This window comes from Megascapheus bottae, chromosome 5, assembly GCF_031878675.1.
Source record: "Megascapheus bottae isolate mThoBot1 chromosome 5, mThoBot2.hap1, whole genome shotgun sequence".
Classification (NCBI taxonomy): Eukaryota; Metazoa; Chordata; class Mammalia; order Rodentia; family Geomyidae; genus Megascapheus; species Megascapheus bottae.
The window spans coordinates 70,666,647-70,683,102 of record NC_143513.1 but is presented as its reverse complement, the minus strand read 5'-3'; the positions used below and the strand labels follow the sequence as shown (position 1 = coordinate 70,683,102).

Below are 16,456 nucleotides of genomic sequence, written 5' to 3'. Positions count from 1 at the left end.
CAGGTACAGTTGAGTACAGTTCAGAATTGATGGTGTCCCTTTGATATTAATATTATTTTAATGAGTTTGTGATGTCAGGAGTTTTGTTTAGTGTAATAATACAGATTACAAGGAACTTCTTCGGCTTATGGACTAGACCACATGGAAACACCTGTTTGTCAGCATGTGTGGTAAGTGCATTGGTATAGGGAACACAGAAAATACTTCAATCAGTTAGCTTTGCTGTGTGGCAAACCACCTCAAATGTGGTGGCTTAAAATGACCACAGGTTATTTACCTCTTGGTTCACTAGTTGGACTGGTGGTTCTGTGGTTTGTCTCAGCTAGGATGTACTCAATACGGGTAACTTGTAATCATCAGGCCTGTCGGAGGTTTGACACAGGGCAGGATTTCAAGAGAAAGGTTTTGAGTTATTAGTGGCATATTGAAATGACTACATTCACTGACCGCAAGTCAGAAACATGGCCCAGATCAGAGATGGGGAAGTACCCTCCATCTTTTTATGCTGGAAGCCAGAAGGCATGAATTCAGAAAAGAGAAAAAAAGAATTATGGCCATTTTTGTCACCTCCCTTGGGGCTCTGACAGAACAAGGGGCAAAAATAGTGACAATTTTCTTTTAAGTATTTCATCCGACATTTTCAAAATTCAGGATAATAGCATATTCGTTTTCTTATTAGTGGTGAAAAGAAATGATACAATTGTGATGTCATCAGTTTGCGAATCATTTTTCCAGTATTGCCAATGTCTTCTCTTTCCTGATCATTTGAGCATGTTTCTTATGGGTTTAAAAATAACCCATAAGAAAATGTGGCTTTGAGACAGGAAAAGTTGCAGGTCAAAAAGGGTTGGAATAATGGTTGAATTTTACTTTCCATTTCTCCTAGACCATTTCAGCTTTTGTTCTGCAGGATACTTCAGATTAAAAGAGAGTCAAGTGCAGATGGCTCACATCTATAGTCTTAGCTACTCAGGAGGCTGAGAACTGCGGATCACAGTTAAAAGCTAGTTCAGCCAGAAATGTTCATGAGACTCTTGTATACAGTTAATCACCAAAAAGCCAAAAGTGGCATTGTGGTTCAGTGCACTAGCTTTCAACAAAAGAAACCCAGGGATAGTGCTCAGGCCCTGAGTTCATGGCCCAGGACCAAAAACAAAACAAAACACAAATACAGGGAGGAGGGGGGAGTTCCTTGATCCTTTTAAAACTCTGGACAGCATTTACTGGGGATTTACAGTATACAGTAAGAATAAAGCCATGAGAAGTCCAGACATTAAAGTGTTTTTGCATTGTATTAGATTTCATTGGTATTAAATTGAAAAGTGTGTGTGTGTGTGTATGTGTGTGTGTGTGTGCGCGCACACGCGTGTGTGTGTGTGTGTGTGTGTGTGTGTGTGTGTGTGTGTGTGTGTGTGTGTTGGGTTTTAGCCTGTTTGATGTTTGTTTTATTAAGAAAAAGTCTTGTTAAGTGGCCCAAGCTGTCCTCAAACTAGTGAGCCTCCTGCCTCAGCCTTCCAGATGCTGGGATTACAGCACGGAGGGCCAATATCTTAATAATGGGCATCAGCACTCTTGATTCTGACCAGGATGGTAAACAGTGTATACAACACTCAGTGGTGCTTGGCTTGCTGGGGGGAAGCAGGGAGGGGATACTTGTTATTTAAATTTTAAAATTGGTTTGTAAAAACCTACTGCCAGGTAAATAAAAAAATTGTTATATGTGAAATCATATTTCCTAGCTGAAGAATCCTATAGGAAATCATTGTTACAGTCCCTGATTGGCAGATGAGAGCAGAAGTTGGGGTTCAAAAACCTGATCGTTTCTGTAAGGGTACTGCTAGGGTTTGGCAGTGTGAGCCTGCAGTCCTCCTCCTTAACCACCACATTATATTATAAGAAACATGTTGCAGGGGCCGAGAGTTTGGCCTAGTGGTTAAAGTGCTTGCCTAGCATGCATGAAGACCCGGGTTCGATTCCTCGGTACCACACCGGAAGTGGTGCTGAGGCTCAAGTGGTAGAGCTCTAGCCTTGAGAAAGTCCAAGGACAGTGCTCAGGCCCTGAGCTCAAGCCCAGGACTGGCAAAAAAAAAAAAAAAAGAAAAAGAAACGTTGCAGAGTATGGCATGCTGGACTGGGTAGTCACGTTGAATGAGACATCCGAAGTCTCCCCACAAGCTGGGCAATGGTGGCTCATGCCTGTAGTCCTAGCTAGTCAGGAGGCTGCGAGAGAACTGGTGATTATAGTTCGAAGCCAGTCTAGGCAGGAAAGGGCCCAAGACTCTTATGTCTATTTAGCCACCTGAAACCCAGAAATGGAGCTGTGTCTCAAAGTGATACAGTGCTTGCCTTGAGCAAAAGACTCAGAGATGGGACCAAGGCCCTGAGTTCAAGCCCCATGACAGACAAAAAAAGTCCCCATGCACTTTGCTGGCTGAGTTTGGAAAATATTTGAATATAGACAATAAAAATGCCAATTATTTCCAGTGATGCTTCATGTAGCCTTGAGTACAGGCAACAGAAGCATCTCCCAAATATAATAAATTATATTGTTATTTTGGAGATAGTTCACCTTCTAGGAACTCATTTCACTTAATAAAGAAAGATAGCACTTATCAGATTTTTTTTTGATAGGGCTAAAACATCTAAAAGATACTGTCATTTTACTTTGAATTTATGAGATCTACCTTCTCAAAGAAAATCTTTGTGGGAAACATGTTTTATGCTCATATCAATAAAGGTTTCTGTCTGGGAGGAAGAAATTAATAAATCAGACATCTAATATTTGATTTAAATCACATTTACCTGCCACAAATCCATACCATTGCCAGGCAAATCATGTCAGAAATTTCTCTTGTTGTTGATGAGGCGCAGGAGACAGTGCAGAAGGAATACGAGTGGAAGTGTTTTTAATTTTAGGCTGTCAAGGTCCTTACAGACATAGAAATGATAAGCTTTATGCAAAGCAATAACCGTTCATTGGAAGGCCTCCCTGGAAGATCATGAGCGCCTTTCTCCATCTATTCTTCAAAGGTCTTTCTCTTTCTTTATTCATTGTTAACTCTTAGGAGGGCAGTATTGAGATATTAACTGAAAGCTTTGGACATGCTGAACATGTCTTTTTACTTTATTTTTCAGATAATATCTTACACTTTTTGCTTGGAGTAGACTTTGAAGAGCCATCCCATACCTGTAGGATTTTTCTACATAGCTGGGATTACAGGTGTATACCACCATATCTGTGTATTTTTATCATTTACAAATATGCTAATTGTATAAAATAAGGGATTTCATTGTGACATATCCATACACATATATGAAATACTTTAGTCTTAAAAATCATGGAACAGGAAGTGGTGCTGAAGCTCAAGGGGTGGGGTGGTAGCCTTGAACTGAAGAGCTCAGGGACAATACCCAGGCCCAGAGTTCAATTCCCATGACCAAAAAAAAAAAAAAGTTTGTTAATTTGCATGCTCTCTTTGCTAGGTCCGTGGTAATTTTCTCTGCATGTCCTAATTTTAGTTTATTTATTTATTTGTCTTTCCCTTTTTTGGTACTAAGAATAGAACCCAGGACATTGCACTTGCTGAACAAGCACTTTGTTGCTGAACTACATCCCTAATTTTAGTTTCTGTGCTATCAAAGCCAAAAATAGGTTCTGTTTGTAAAGTCATCTTACCAAAATTTTCCTCTGACTTCTTAGAATATCAGGCTTCATGTATCAAGGAATACATACATATCCTCTTTAGAAATAAGAATGGAGATATTACTTATTTGAACCAAATTTAGCTATTGTGAAATGATTTGAAACAGTTGGTGGAAGTATGTCCACTACAAATTGTAGGGTTCATTAAATGAGAAACTTCATGGCAATGGTGACATTAAAGTAGCACTCATCTATAATTAATAAACAAGTCAGCAGCATGCACAACCTAGTACTATCATGACACACATAACAAAAGCAGCCTTCCTGAAATTGTTGTACTTATATTTATTTTCTACTGGGGGAGGCACAATGCTGTGTTGCTAGGCAACATAGGAAGCCAGAGTTCTTGGAGTAGTTTGCAGTTCCACCCGTGATTTGGAGACAATATTGGCAGAATCTCTAATTTGGAACACTTCTGTAAAGATTATAGCTACATTTAATTATGAAAAGTGGTATTTGCCATTGTTCCTCAAAGACAGTGATTGTTTTTCACTTTGAATGGCAAGCTAAATAGCAGATTATTCATCTATTGTTCTAAGAAGTAGTAGTTTCCAGCCTCAGTATGGGTTCAGAATCACCTGAGAATCCCTGTTAGAAATGCAGCTCCCTGGTTCCATCCAGGACTCTACAAAAGACCGTACAAGTGACCCTTTGCCCAGACAGTGAAGTGAGAGTCAAAGCTCTTTCCTCAACTCCTCAACACTCGGACCTGCAGTTTGGACAGCCCCTAGGGAACATCAGAAATCACCCACCCTCTCCCCATTGCCAAAGCAATCAATCTCCTCCTCCTCTTAATAGACACATCCTGACAAGGATATGGGCTGGCTTCAGATAGGCAGTAGTACAGAGGCTCATGCAGGGCAGCTGGAATGTCCACATATTGTATCAGAACAGAATGAGGGGATTGGCTTCCCAGGCTCAGGCCCTCCCCTGTCCAGTTCCTTACATATCCCCTCTTGTTTACCTGCTATTCCATACTGTGGACAACTTCTCAGTCTTTGAAGGCTCTTGTTTTAAAAGGCTTTTCCTGTGCTACTCTGTGGTTTCCATTATTGAGTAAAAGAAGAAATGAAGATTGTCATTATATCAATAAGGTCTAAGTGTACAATAATGTCATTTAAAACTAAGTGCATCACCAGAGTTCCAGTTTATCATTGTGCCAAATGAGACTCACCAAAGGACATACCAAACAGAGAGACAAGCCTTTGTAGAGAAACAGTATTCAAGTATCTCTTGCAAGATATTAATTATGGGAGGAAAAATAGTGACTTTGATATGTGAAGCTGTGTAGAAGCAATCAAATTCAGCATCTAGACAGATCTAGCCACACGTAAGATCACCCTGCTCTGAAAAGAGCTCCTTGCTTCTGTGTGGAATCCTTACTGATGGTGAAGGAACCCAACTCACCACAAAAATCCTGACCATCCCTCATTGTGAGGACTGCCAAAAGTTTCTTTCAGGGATATGAAAGTCGTAAGACTTAGGAAGACTTAGTGGCTTTCACCTAAGCTATGCTAGAGCTGAGATCTGAGGATTGCAGTTCAAAACCAGCCTGGGGAAGAAAATCCATGAGACGCTTATCTTCAATAAACTACCATAAAGCGAGAAGTGGAGCTGTAACTCGTTTAGAATGCTAACCTTGAACAAAAGAGGCTCAGGGACAGAGCCTACATCCTGAGTTCAAGCCCTAGTACTGGCACAATTTTTGCTTTTAAGGTAAAGGCTGAGAACCAGACTAAGGATCCAGAGCCATTGATTGCTTGCTTTATGGGATCCATCCTAAAAGAGCAAAAGAAACGTAGTGGGGGAGAGGAAGATATTCTGCAGTTTGCTTAGTACCCATTACTGTAATTACTAGGTATTGTTTAGTTGTTGCACAGTAGATAATTGTGTTTTGAGTAATATGCGGAGATGAGGAGATGCAAAGTGATATGTGAGAACCTTTTTTTTTATCCCCCTTTTATTGTTGGGTAATGTATAGAGGGGTTACAATTACATTCGCCAGGTAGTAGGTGCATTACTTCTCACACATTGATACCCCTCCTCATGTTTTTGTCCCCATTTCCCTCGCTGCACCCCCTCCCAATCATCTTGTTTGCCCTCCTTCCCTTTCCTATTTCAAATAAACCAATAAACATATATACAATATATCAGGTAACAAGGTCAGATACAGTACAATATGAGATCAACCATAAAGGCAAAAAAGAGAAGAGAAATAACATAGTACATTAACAACAACAATCACACAAGATAAAGCTCTTGTCTCCATATCCTAGAGCTCCTTTCATTTTGTCTCATCTTATATGATTTTATGAATCTAGGTTTTGAGCTGTTGTAATCCTCTGCTAGGAGAGTCCAAGGTTTGTACTAATTATTACAAACGAGGGAAACCATTGAGCCTATATTCTTTTGGGTCGGGCTTACTTTACTTAATATGATTTTTTTCCAAATCTTTCCATTTCCTTCCAAATGGGGCAATGTTATTCTTTCTGATGGCAGCATAGAATTCCATTGTGTATAAATACCACATCTTCTTGATCCAATCATCTACTGAGGGGCATCTGGGTTGGTTCCATATCTTTGCTTTTTTGTGTGTGTGAGTCCAAAATTACTTCAAAATCAGAAAGGTGACAAAATAAGTATATTTGTGTAATATGTACGTGTAGTGGCTTAGTATGCAAAAAAGAGTATAGTCTTTACTCAGGCCAGTTTCCTGAGCATGCATCCTGCTCCCCCAAACACACTGTGCTAGCCACACAAAATCATTTGTTGTTGATTAGCACCATTGTGGGTCAGGGGGAGTACAGTCTTTATATCATTATGAAATATATGAAGCCAGTATAACAGCTAGGTGCATGCTCAAGCCTCATTTTAAGGACTAATGAGTCCCATGTCCACTTCATGGCACTGTGCCCTTTTTATCCCCTCGACCACCACACACCAGTTGTCCCTTGGAGATAATCAGTGGAATGTGTCGCTCAGTATTCTTCCTAATTTTTACTTTTCCAAATTTGGCATAAATCACATCCTACCACATATCTTCAACTTGACATTTTTTTCACTTGTCTATAAATGAATATGCCTATTTCATTCTCCCCTCACTCAACATTTGTTTATTCTCTTATTGGCAGATATATTGGTATTTTCCGGTGCTGATTTTTAGTTTTTGATTTAGAATATTTTGGAGCCAATGGAGACATCATGTCTTTCTAAATTTAATAATACTTGTGAGCTTCCACAAATATTTTCATTTTCTATTGGGTTAGATAGAAAACATTTTGAGAAAACAGATACTATTTTGATAATTAGGATCTGATGTTTTTGAATGAATAGGTAATACTTTAATTAAACACTTTCTACCTGTACATTTTTAGTATATTTGTGTTTGTCCCCTTGAAATTTATGTAGTATTATCTCATGGTGAATTTTTATTGTGAGAGAGATTCCACAATATGAAACACTGTCACTGATGTGAACATAAAAGGCCCGAGTAAAGCCAAGAGCTTTATATGCTGAGTTTTCAGGCATAGCAGGTTCTGGTTCTTGTGTTTAACCTCCTGTGGGAAATTGTGACACCATCAGGCTGCATCTGACATTACGAAGGACTGAGGTTGGGGAGGGATGCACTGATGGATGTCACAAGAAGGCATACTTCTGTACGTCACTGGTGTGAGAAAATGTCATATTTATTTTGGATCATTTAGAATTCTTAATGGAATTACCAGAATTAGCTCTTTTCCTTCAAAGTTATTTTATGTTGATGTCAGTCTTACTTTGCAAAAACACCTAGATTTTGCAGATCTCTGAAATGATGTCTTTTGTTTGTGTAGCAGTGTAGGTAGACAGAAGCTGTGACAGATCACCATCCCTATTTTATGGACTCTACACACTGGGGTAGAAGCTGGGAAAGGTGGTAAGAGCCAATCAGAGTCACAGAACAGAACCAGAAACCTGGTCTTTCAACCCAGTCCTGTCCATATGCTGCAGCATGACTGCTAAAACAAGTGAAGATAGTAATCCAGATGTTACTGCATTGTCCACATGTTCATAGATAATTCAGTAGCAGAATGCCCTTTGGCAGCCAGTCACAGCAATCTGAAAGTTTCTCTTTTGTTGTTAGTGATATGTCAGTAACTATCTCTGCTGTTAACCCCCTTGTTAAAAATGTTCAGAGAAAAGCTTAAGACAAACATCAGGAAAGAAAATAATCATGACCAGGATATATTGTTAAAGGGAGAAAATCTTATAAATGAAAGAGGAAAGTATACTATAACCTAAAGTTACAATAGCTGGGAAGATAAATGGCCTTTTGGTAGCTTTAGACCCACAGATGAATTGAAACCTCTCCACATATAGACTAATGCAGTTGATCACTCAAATTGCAATTTTTTTAATGCAGAAGCAGTCCACTTAGAATATTGTCTTCATGTCAGAAATGCACCTTTGTGCTTGAAAATGATAAAAAATTACAATCGATCCTTACAACTGTTCTGTTCATCCTTATTGATCAGGTGCAAGAAAGATAAATCGTCTCCCAAATAAGATTATAGTAAATGTTAGCATCGTAGGGGACTATAGGTTGATAGAAAGCCATTCATCATCTCAAATGGTGACCTGCCAGTGGCTGCAGCCACCCCGAGCCTGCTGTCTAATCACATACCTATTGATTTTATCTACATCCCTGGAACCTGGATGTGACTGTCATTGGGCAACCCAGATTGTGAAACGCAAAAGGGTCAACGGTGTGAAGAGGGTTCCATTTTAATTTTCTTCCCAACTGCCAATGATTTATTACAAAATAAACCACCACCGTCCTGCCCAGGAAGGCTGAGGGGGGGAGGGGCGGGTTAGTGAGACCTGTGTATCACAGTGTTGGGTTCTTTTGTACTGCTGTATACTTTGCAGGGGAGTTCACTGAGTCTTAACAGCTCCTCTAGTCCTATCAGAGGGGTGGTTTCTAAATAGCCAAATCACAATGGATCATTCTAAATTTTCCTGCCCTAGAAAAGGCATCACTTTACTGTCACAACTTGTTTTGGTGTGGATTTGGTAGTGGATTTGGTAGTGCTCTTTATTCCTACTGAATAATTTACTATGTTAGGTATTGATGTTGTTTTAATCATGAGAAGATGGTGAAACAAATTCTATTCCACAAAGAATCCAGCTTGAAGGCAAAATGTTACATAAAAGAAATAGTGCGTAAGTATCTGAATTAGAGAACATGGATAGACTAATAGGAAAATGTAACTGTGATCAAGTAGCATTTGACCTTGCAATGGTAGATTCCAAATATCATAGATCCAAGTAATCTTCCAAATTTAGGAAATTTCTTTAGGGTCAAATACTGGTGAGGGGACCCGGAGTGTGACCTAGTGGTAGAGTGCTTACCTAGCATGCATGAAGCCCTGGGCTTGATTCCTGGTACCACATACATAGAAAAAGCCAGAACTGGTGCTGTTGCTCAAGTGGTAGAGCCCTAGCCTTGAGAAAGCCCAAGAACAATGCCCAGACCCTGAGTTATGCCCAAGGTCTGGCAAAAAAAAAAAAAGAAAAAGAAAAAAGATACTGGTGAGTCATAACTGTGAACATTTATTCTGTAAATGCAATGTACACGGGCCACTTAGGTAAGAGATCCTCTACATTATTTCAGTGGCTGAAACAAGGTTGTATAGATTTTTTGAAAATTGTTCCACAGATTTTGGCTTCTGGACAGTGAGTTGCTTGCTTGCTTGCTTTATTTATTTATTTTTAATTTACAGAGCTCAGAGTTCTACAAAGTTACCACCGAGCAATATCAGAAAGCTGCTGAAGAAGTAGAAGCAAAGTTTAAGTAAGTTTTTAACATTAGCATAATCATTTTCTTTTCTTAACAAGACAGAAACACGATTTTATTGTTTTCTGAGTAGAAAAGAGTTTGTTATATAGACTGTAGTGTTTGGGGGCTCGTGCAATGGAGTCATATTCTGTGTTCTACTGAGACCCTGTTGCAACCATAGGACAGTTGAGAAAGCTTATTGCAACTTAATATATTTTATGAACAAAAGAAAGTAGAAGCAACATAATCCAATTTTCATTTAGAAGAGTATAGAAGGCAAGACACCCTTGATTATGAAGGTGATATTAAATTGCTATCTTTATTAATAGAATTGCAGAAAACATTTACTTCAGTATAGTGAAATAATGGCTATGTCCAGATTTGGATATCTACCTCTCTCATGTTTAAACTAGCTTTATTTTCTTTAACACGTACCTGAGAGCATTTAAATCATAGACTTTACCTTACCCTTGATTATGATGGTGATATTAAATTGCTGCCTCTGTTAATCCTTGGGATAGCTGAGTGAATGTTCTGTAATTGATGGATCAGAGTGTCCATGACCTGTAGCCTTGTACATTCTCTGTGTTGCCAGCTCTCCTGTCAGGTAAGAAGACATCATTCAGCCTTTTTCCTGAGTGTATAAATGGTCCCATTGTATCACCCTCTGCAGAGCACAAGTGCAAATTAGTGAAGCAAAGAAAGGTGGTGTGACCAGTTTAGTTAAAGGATTGCATCGGGCTCTGACCTGCCTTGTGCATGTTTATGAGTGTTTGATAAAATAATTAAGCCTTAACCTAGAGCTACTACTTTCTGCTACGGTATGATTTGTGAGGTAATAGGTGTTGTTACTTTAATGTTGATTAAGATTTGTAAAAAAAAAAAAAAGAAAGAAAGAAAGAAAGAAAGAAAGAAAGAAAGAAAGAAAGAAAAGAAAAAGAAGTAGTTTTAGGTGTATTAAGACTAACAAAGACTGCCAGTCTTCCTTAGTAACATGTCTCTTCTATGGCCAGTGGAGAAAGACCTCTAAAAATGCTTCACAAATCCTACTCTTTTTTGAAGAATAAACCTATATTTTTTATGACTGATTTTCTAGTATTACAGACAATTTTCACTGCAGAAATTAGGTAGCTTTTAATATAATCACTTTTCAAATGATGATGATTTACATTACACATTTATTTTGAAAACAGCTTTGTTTAGGTGATTATTGATTTTTTTTTATTTTTTAGTGTCGGGGTAATGTACATTCGCCAGGTAGTAGGTACATTACTTCTCACATACTTCTCATAGTTTCACAAATCATACTATTAAGAGATTAAGATGGAATGAGAGGTACAACCCACTACTGTCTGATTTTACTGTATTTTAAGGGGATACAGTTCTCACTCTAGGCTGGACTTGAGCTGAGAACTTCACAATTGCCCAGCCCACATCATTCTCTGTTTGTTTGCTAGTGTGAGGGTCTGAGCTCAGAGCCTCACACTTGCTTAATTTCCTTGCTCAGCTATTGCTCTACCTTTTGAGCCATACCTCTGGGCTGTGCAAACTTTTTTGCTGAGAGAGAGAAGAGAGAGAGAGAGAGAGAGAGAGAGAGAGAGAGAGAGAGAGAGAGAGAGAGAGAGAGAGAGCTATCATTTTAGTAAGAAGAACTTGAAAGTAGAGGATTTGTACTGTTTATTTTCCTACAGGAATTTTTGCCCATAACAGCTTTAAACAGAAATCACTGAGCAAATTCAACATTTTTTTTAACATCCTGCTTTCAGAAATGCCATTTCTTTTTCTACTCCAACAAAGCCAATATTACATGACCTGATCACCATAATTATTATCTGCGAATTAGAGCAGCCTGCCATGTTGGCTATAGTTCCATGGTCTTTGGTACCATACAGTAGAAGAGCTGGAGGAAAATTGTATTCTTTATTAATTCTTTAATTCTACCCTCTAGGTTACTTATTGGAGTAATGAAGTAGTGTATTAAATAATGCATAGTGCTTAGAATATAGTTTTCCCGTGCTTAGCATGCCTGAGGTCTTGAATTCCATCCTTCACACCGTCCCAAAAAAGTTATATGTAGTCCTTCCCACCAGTCTAACCCAATATAAATGTTAAATTTATCTTCAAGTTAATAAAAAAATATGCCATAAGTGATATTTCTTCATGCGTATTCCACAAAAATCTAGATTCCAGGGCCAGGAGTTTAACCTAGTGGTAGAGTGCTTGCCTAGCATATATGAAGAGACCCAGGTTCAATTTTCATACATAGTAAAAGCCAGAAGTGGTGCTGTGGCTCGAGTGGCACAATTCTAGCCTTGAGAAAGCCCAAGGACAGTGCTCAGTCCTTGAGTTCAAGCCCCAAGACTGGCAAAAAAAAAAAAAAAAAAGCAAAAAAAATTCTAGATGTTGGTACAGTCTTAGATAGAATGGAATGGATAACAGGGTGCCCACATTCTAGAAAGCATTAAGCTCATAAAGCAGTGGTGGTAGGATAGTGGTTTGACTGTTCTCTAGCAGCCTGGGAACTGGAGCTTTCTGTGCAGATTGAAGTTCATATACCAGGCCTTGGAAAGGAAATGTTGCTTAAGTATTTATGTACATGCAATTGCTTATAAAACATAGAACACTTACCAAACAAATGTAAAATGTACTAAAGGCAATACAAGCATTGTCAAGACAATGTAATAGCTATCATGAAACACATTCTAAAGAGGACCACTTGATCAGTTGCTCTTGCATGCCTATGCTGTCCTTAAGATAATGAAGTGACAGATGTCTGCCTTCCATAATAGAAAACGAAATATGTGTGGAAGGTGACATAGATCCTACCGATGTTATTCAAATGGTTTCATTAGAGGTCTGACTTTCCAACTTGACTTCAGTTTCTTTGAAAGTTGACGCTCTTGTGAAGGTGCATAATTTTCTGAGATCCTACATGAATACAGGTAATGGTCCTTTGTGTGCCAGATTGTAGAAGGACTTTTCACTTTTATCGTTGAATGAAGTTTTTGAAACCTGAGTTATAAATTTAGGCTCCTGGGAAGAAGCTTGGCTTAGCCTTACAGAGCATTAAAAGATGAATTGCCCTGGAGGAGTAGTTGAGATGGTGTTAGAATATCTGAGAATGCTATGCAAAAACTCTGCATAAAACTGAGCATTGAAAGGTTTAACTCTAAAATGTCCTTGAATTTTTTTTTTTTAGTGGTGTTTTATTTCTGGTTTTGGTATGGATTTTGATAGCTGTGCAATGAATGAATCTGTGAGGCTGAGGGTGACAGTGGAACCAGCAGGTGTTTCTCCTGTTCTCTGTAATTACTGTGAGGACTGTGCATAGTTGTACCAACACTGCTTAAAGATCCTGCTTAATTGGCTGTAAAATAATTAAATAAGGTTTTGACTGGTGAATTTATAATTCCGTAAGATGCATAAGCCAGTGTGCCTGAATGTCAATGCAACTTCAGTTTGGAAATATTATATTCATAGAATTAACTGTGCTGTAGGTACAAAGTTTACCCTGATTAATAGGCTTCAATCTCATCTTGAAGTTTAGTCAGGTAAATTTATGTTCCCCTATCTTTCTTCCTAAACTTTTAATTAAAAGTTATTTCAGAAGTATAAGGTAGTCCGTTTCTCTGTGTTTCTGGTTTCTCTGAAGTTGAGCTCTTGCAAATTTTTTTCTAGTGACTTCATCTGCTTTGTCAAATAATGCTCCTTATCAAAAGGCTTGTATGCTGTTGTCCATGTATTTTTATCCCCAGCTGACAGGGACCCTGCACCTCGTCTCTAACGCTTACTGATGTCTACTTATAGCCTACTTTAGTGCTGTGTGAACGGACCTAATATGCCAAATGCACATGATAAATGTTTTATCTCTGATTCTCATTGATCAATTTTGAAATGATCAAATGGTTCATCTCAGTAAGACACTAATACACATTGATCAAATTCTAAAAGACCAAGTTGTCTTGGTTTCTGCTGAACAAAATTGTATTAAAACATTACTTGGACATTCTGCTTTTTCTAATGGGGGAGTTATGTTACCAGCAGTTACATTATAACTACAGTTATTACATTATAAAGATGTCTCCTTCATAATGTAAAGTTTACACAAGAAGAAAAGAATGTGGTATTCTGGGAAGAATGGGGCTTCAGGCACAGATTTGGGCTTTTAGTAACTAAATTCTACATTTGTATTGGGTCTTTCTTTGCCTTTCTTTTTTTTTTTTTAAATTTGAAGGGCTGTGTGAAGGAAATACAACAGCTACAGTGGTGACATTTTATTCCCTGTGGCCCTTGGAGCCAAGTAACATCTTGATTATTTAGAAAGAGAGTAATTGAAGAGGCAAAGTTCTAGATAAAGTAAATATACCTGTACACTTAATGCTGAGTATATTAGTTACAGTTGCCTTCTCAGAAAGAAGTTCAGGGTTATTTGTTGATTTTTGTTTTGTAAACATCAGCTTATCCATGTCAGCTTCTATAGTAGTTCATGTTGCCTTGCGGAATGTGAGAATTGCAATTTTGAAATTAAATAAGTTTGTGCTTAGGAGTAGACTTTGTATAAGAAGCCAATATAAGGGCCAGGAGTTTGGCCTAGTGGTACAGTGCTTTGCGTAGCATACATGAAGACCTGGGTTCAATTCCTGGGTACCACATTCATAGAAAAAAGACAGAAGTGGTGCTGAAGCTCAAGTGGTAGAGTTCTAGCCTTGAGAAAAAGTCCAAGGACAGCGCTCAGGCCCTGAGCTCAAGCCCAGGACTGGCAAAAAAAAAAAAAAAAAAGAAGCCAACATAAGTTCCCACTTATTGAAACACTGTCAGGGTTATTTAGAATTCCCAATTTCAGGCAGGTCATTTATGATATCTCTGATTTGTCTATCTTGCATCTTTTATAAATGAAGTATGGACCATGAACTGACGTTCTTGCATTCGTCAGGGTTAAAAGCTAAATGGTTTCAAAGTTACCAAAGGAAGTTCTTGGTAATCTTTTTTTTTTTTTTTTTTTTTTTTTTTGCCAGTCCTGGGCTTTTGGCTCAGGGCCTGAGCACTGTCCTTGGACTTTCTCAAGGCTAGAGCTCTACCACTTGAGCCTCAGCACCACTTCCGGCTTTTTTTTTTTTGTATGTATGTGGTACCAAGGAATCGAACCCGGGTCTTTGTGCATGCTAGGCAAGCACTTTAACCACTAGGCCAAACTCCCAGCCCTTAGTAATCTTTTTTAAAAATATTTTTATTGTCTTTAAGTAGTTGCACAAGGAGTTACCATTCAACAAAGCAGTTGATGGATATAATACATCTTGATCAATGCCTTCTCTTTTAACATTCTCATCAAACACTCCCAACTTACCTTCTCCCAACTTACCTTCTCCTTGTTTTGCCATTTAATAAAGCAGCTTATGTACCCAGTGCATTTTGATCTTTGTAAAAATACTTTAGTAAGGATTTCTTTACATAGTACAACAAAATAAAGTAGGAAGAAATGGGAAAAGAGAGACCGTGGCAGAGAAATATTCCTGTACCTCTGAGGGAAACAGGAAGTACAGATTCATGTTCTTGGTATTTGTTGGGAGAAAACAGTGGTCTTGAGTTGTTTTACTCAATTCTAACAAGACACTGGCTCCCTAGAAGTATGTCCTATGTGATGGTGCCTTGCCTTCTGTACATATCCATCAGGGATATGTAGTGCTCTTAAGTTGTGACTGGTTTTTGTTTGCTTGTTTTCTCTCAGATCCATTTCACACCAAATTAGTTCCAAGGAAAGAGAAATCTACTGTTTGATGACATTTTTTATAATAAGCATTACCCCATTTCTTCCTCCCCTCCCCCCAAGATTAGTCTTTCCAGAACTATCTGGTTAGATGCTTACTTTCCTTTTCTTCTCTGGGTGAAGTCTCTACATACTATCTTCTAAGATAATAGAAGTGCTGGGAAACTAGTTCTCAGTAGTTAGACTTCATCTGTTTTATTTCTCTATTTCTGTTGTGCAGAAGTGGGCAGGGCAGGATGATAAAGCTGATTGTAATAGATGGCTCTAGGAACAGGCCTGCAGACTAGAGACAGACAATGCTGTTTCTGCAAAAAGCCATTGCAAACTGCAGCCATCTCTTCCCCCCCCCCATAACTACTAGTTTTCTTCCTTTCTCTCTCTCTTTCTCTCTTTTTTTTTTATTGTCGATAATGTATAGAGGGGCTAGAGTTACATTCATCAGGTAGTAGGTGCATTACTTCTCACACCTTGATACCCCTTCTCATGTTTTTTTCCCCATTTTCCTCCCCCTACCCCCTCTCAATCATCTTATTTTCCCCTTTCCTTTCCTGTGTCAAATAAACAAACATATATACAATATACCAGGTAACAAAGTCAGATACTGTAACAATATGAGATTAACCATAAGAGTAAAAAAAGAGAAGAGAAATGACACAGTACATTAAGAACAACAATCACACAAGATGAAGCTCTTGTTTCCATATCCTAGAGATTCTTTCATTTAGTCTCATCCTATATGATCTTATGCATCTAGGTTTGAGCTGTTGTAATCCTCTGCTAGGAGAGTCCAAGGCTTGTACTAATTATTACAAATGAGGGAAACCATGGATCCTATGCTCCTTTGGGTCTGGCTTACTTCACTTAATATGATTTTTTTTCCAAGTCTTTCCATTTCCTTACGAATCATCCACCTCTTGAATATTGTGTTTGGTCACAAGCTCAAGAGGATCATTGTGGAAATTTCTTATCCCTTCCATGTAATGTGTGAGAATATCACAGATGTTGAAGTGGCTGCTGATATATCTGTGATCTACAGCTCTTCTCTGTCCCAGCTCATAGTTGGAGGGTTGTTGGGGTGCTCTGGACCTTTTCTCTCCATTAATAAAATTGGTTCATGTCTTGCATGGAAATGAGTGGCCCTAAGCTCCTAAATTCATAATTTCTTCCTTGTGAG

General features: G+C 38.4%; 1 protein-coding gene across 5 annotated transcripts in view; it reads left to right on the top strand.

Annotated features, from left to right (window-relative positions):
• Chchd3 (coiled-coil-helix-coiled-coil-helix domain containing 3) overlaps positions 1-16,456 on the top strand; it is a 269,461-nt gene that overhangs the window by 209,190 nt on the left and 43,815 nt on the right. For all 5 annotated transcript variants that reach the window (XM_090333320.1, XM_090333322.1, XM_090333318.1 and 2 more), the window contains one exon: positions 9,463-9,533. In XM_090333320.1, coding sequence (XP_090189446.1) covers positions 9,463-9,533 — 71 coding nt within the window. The remainder of the gene's footprint in view (positions 1-9,462; positions 9,534-16,456) is intronic.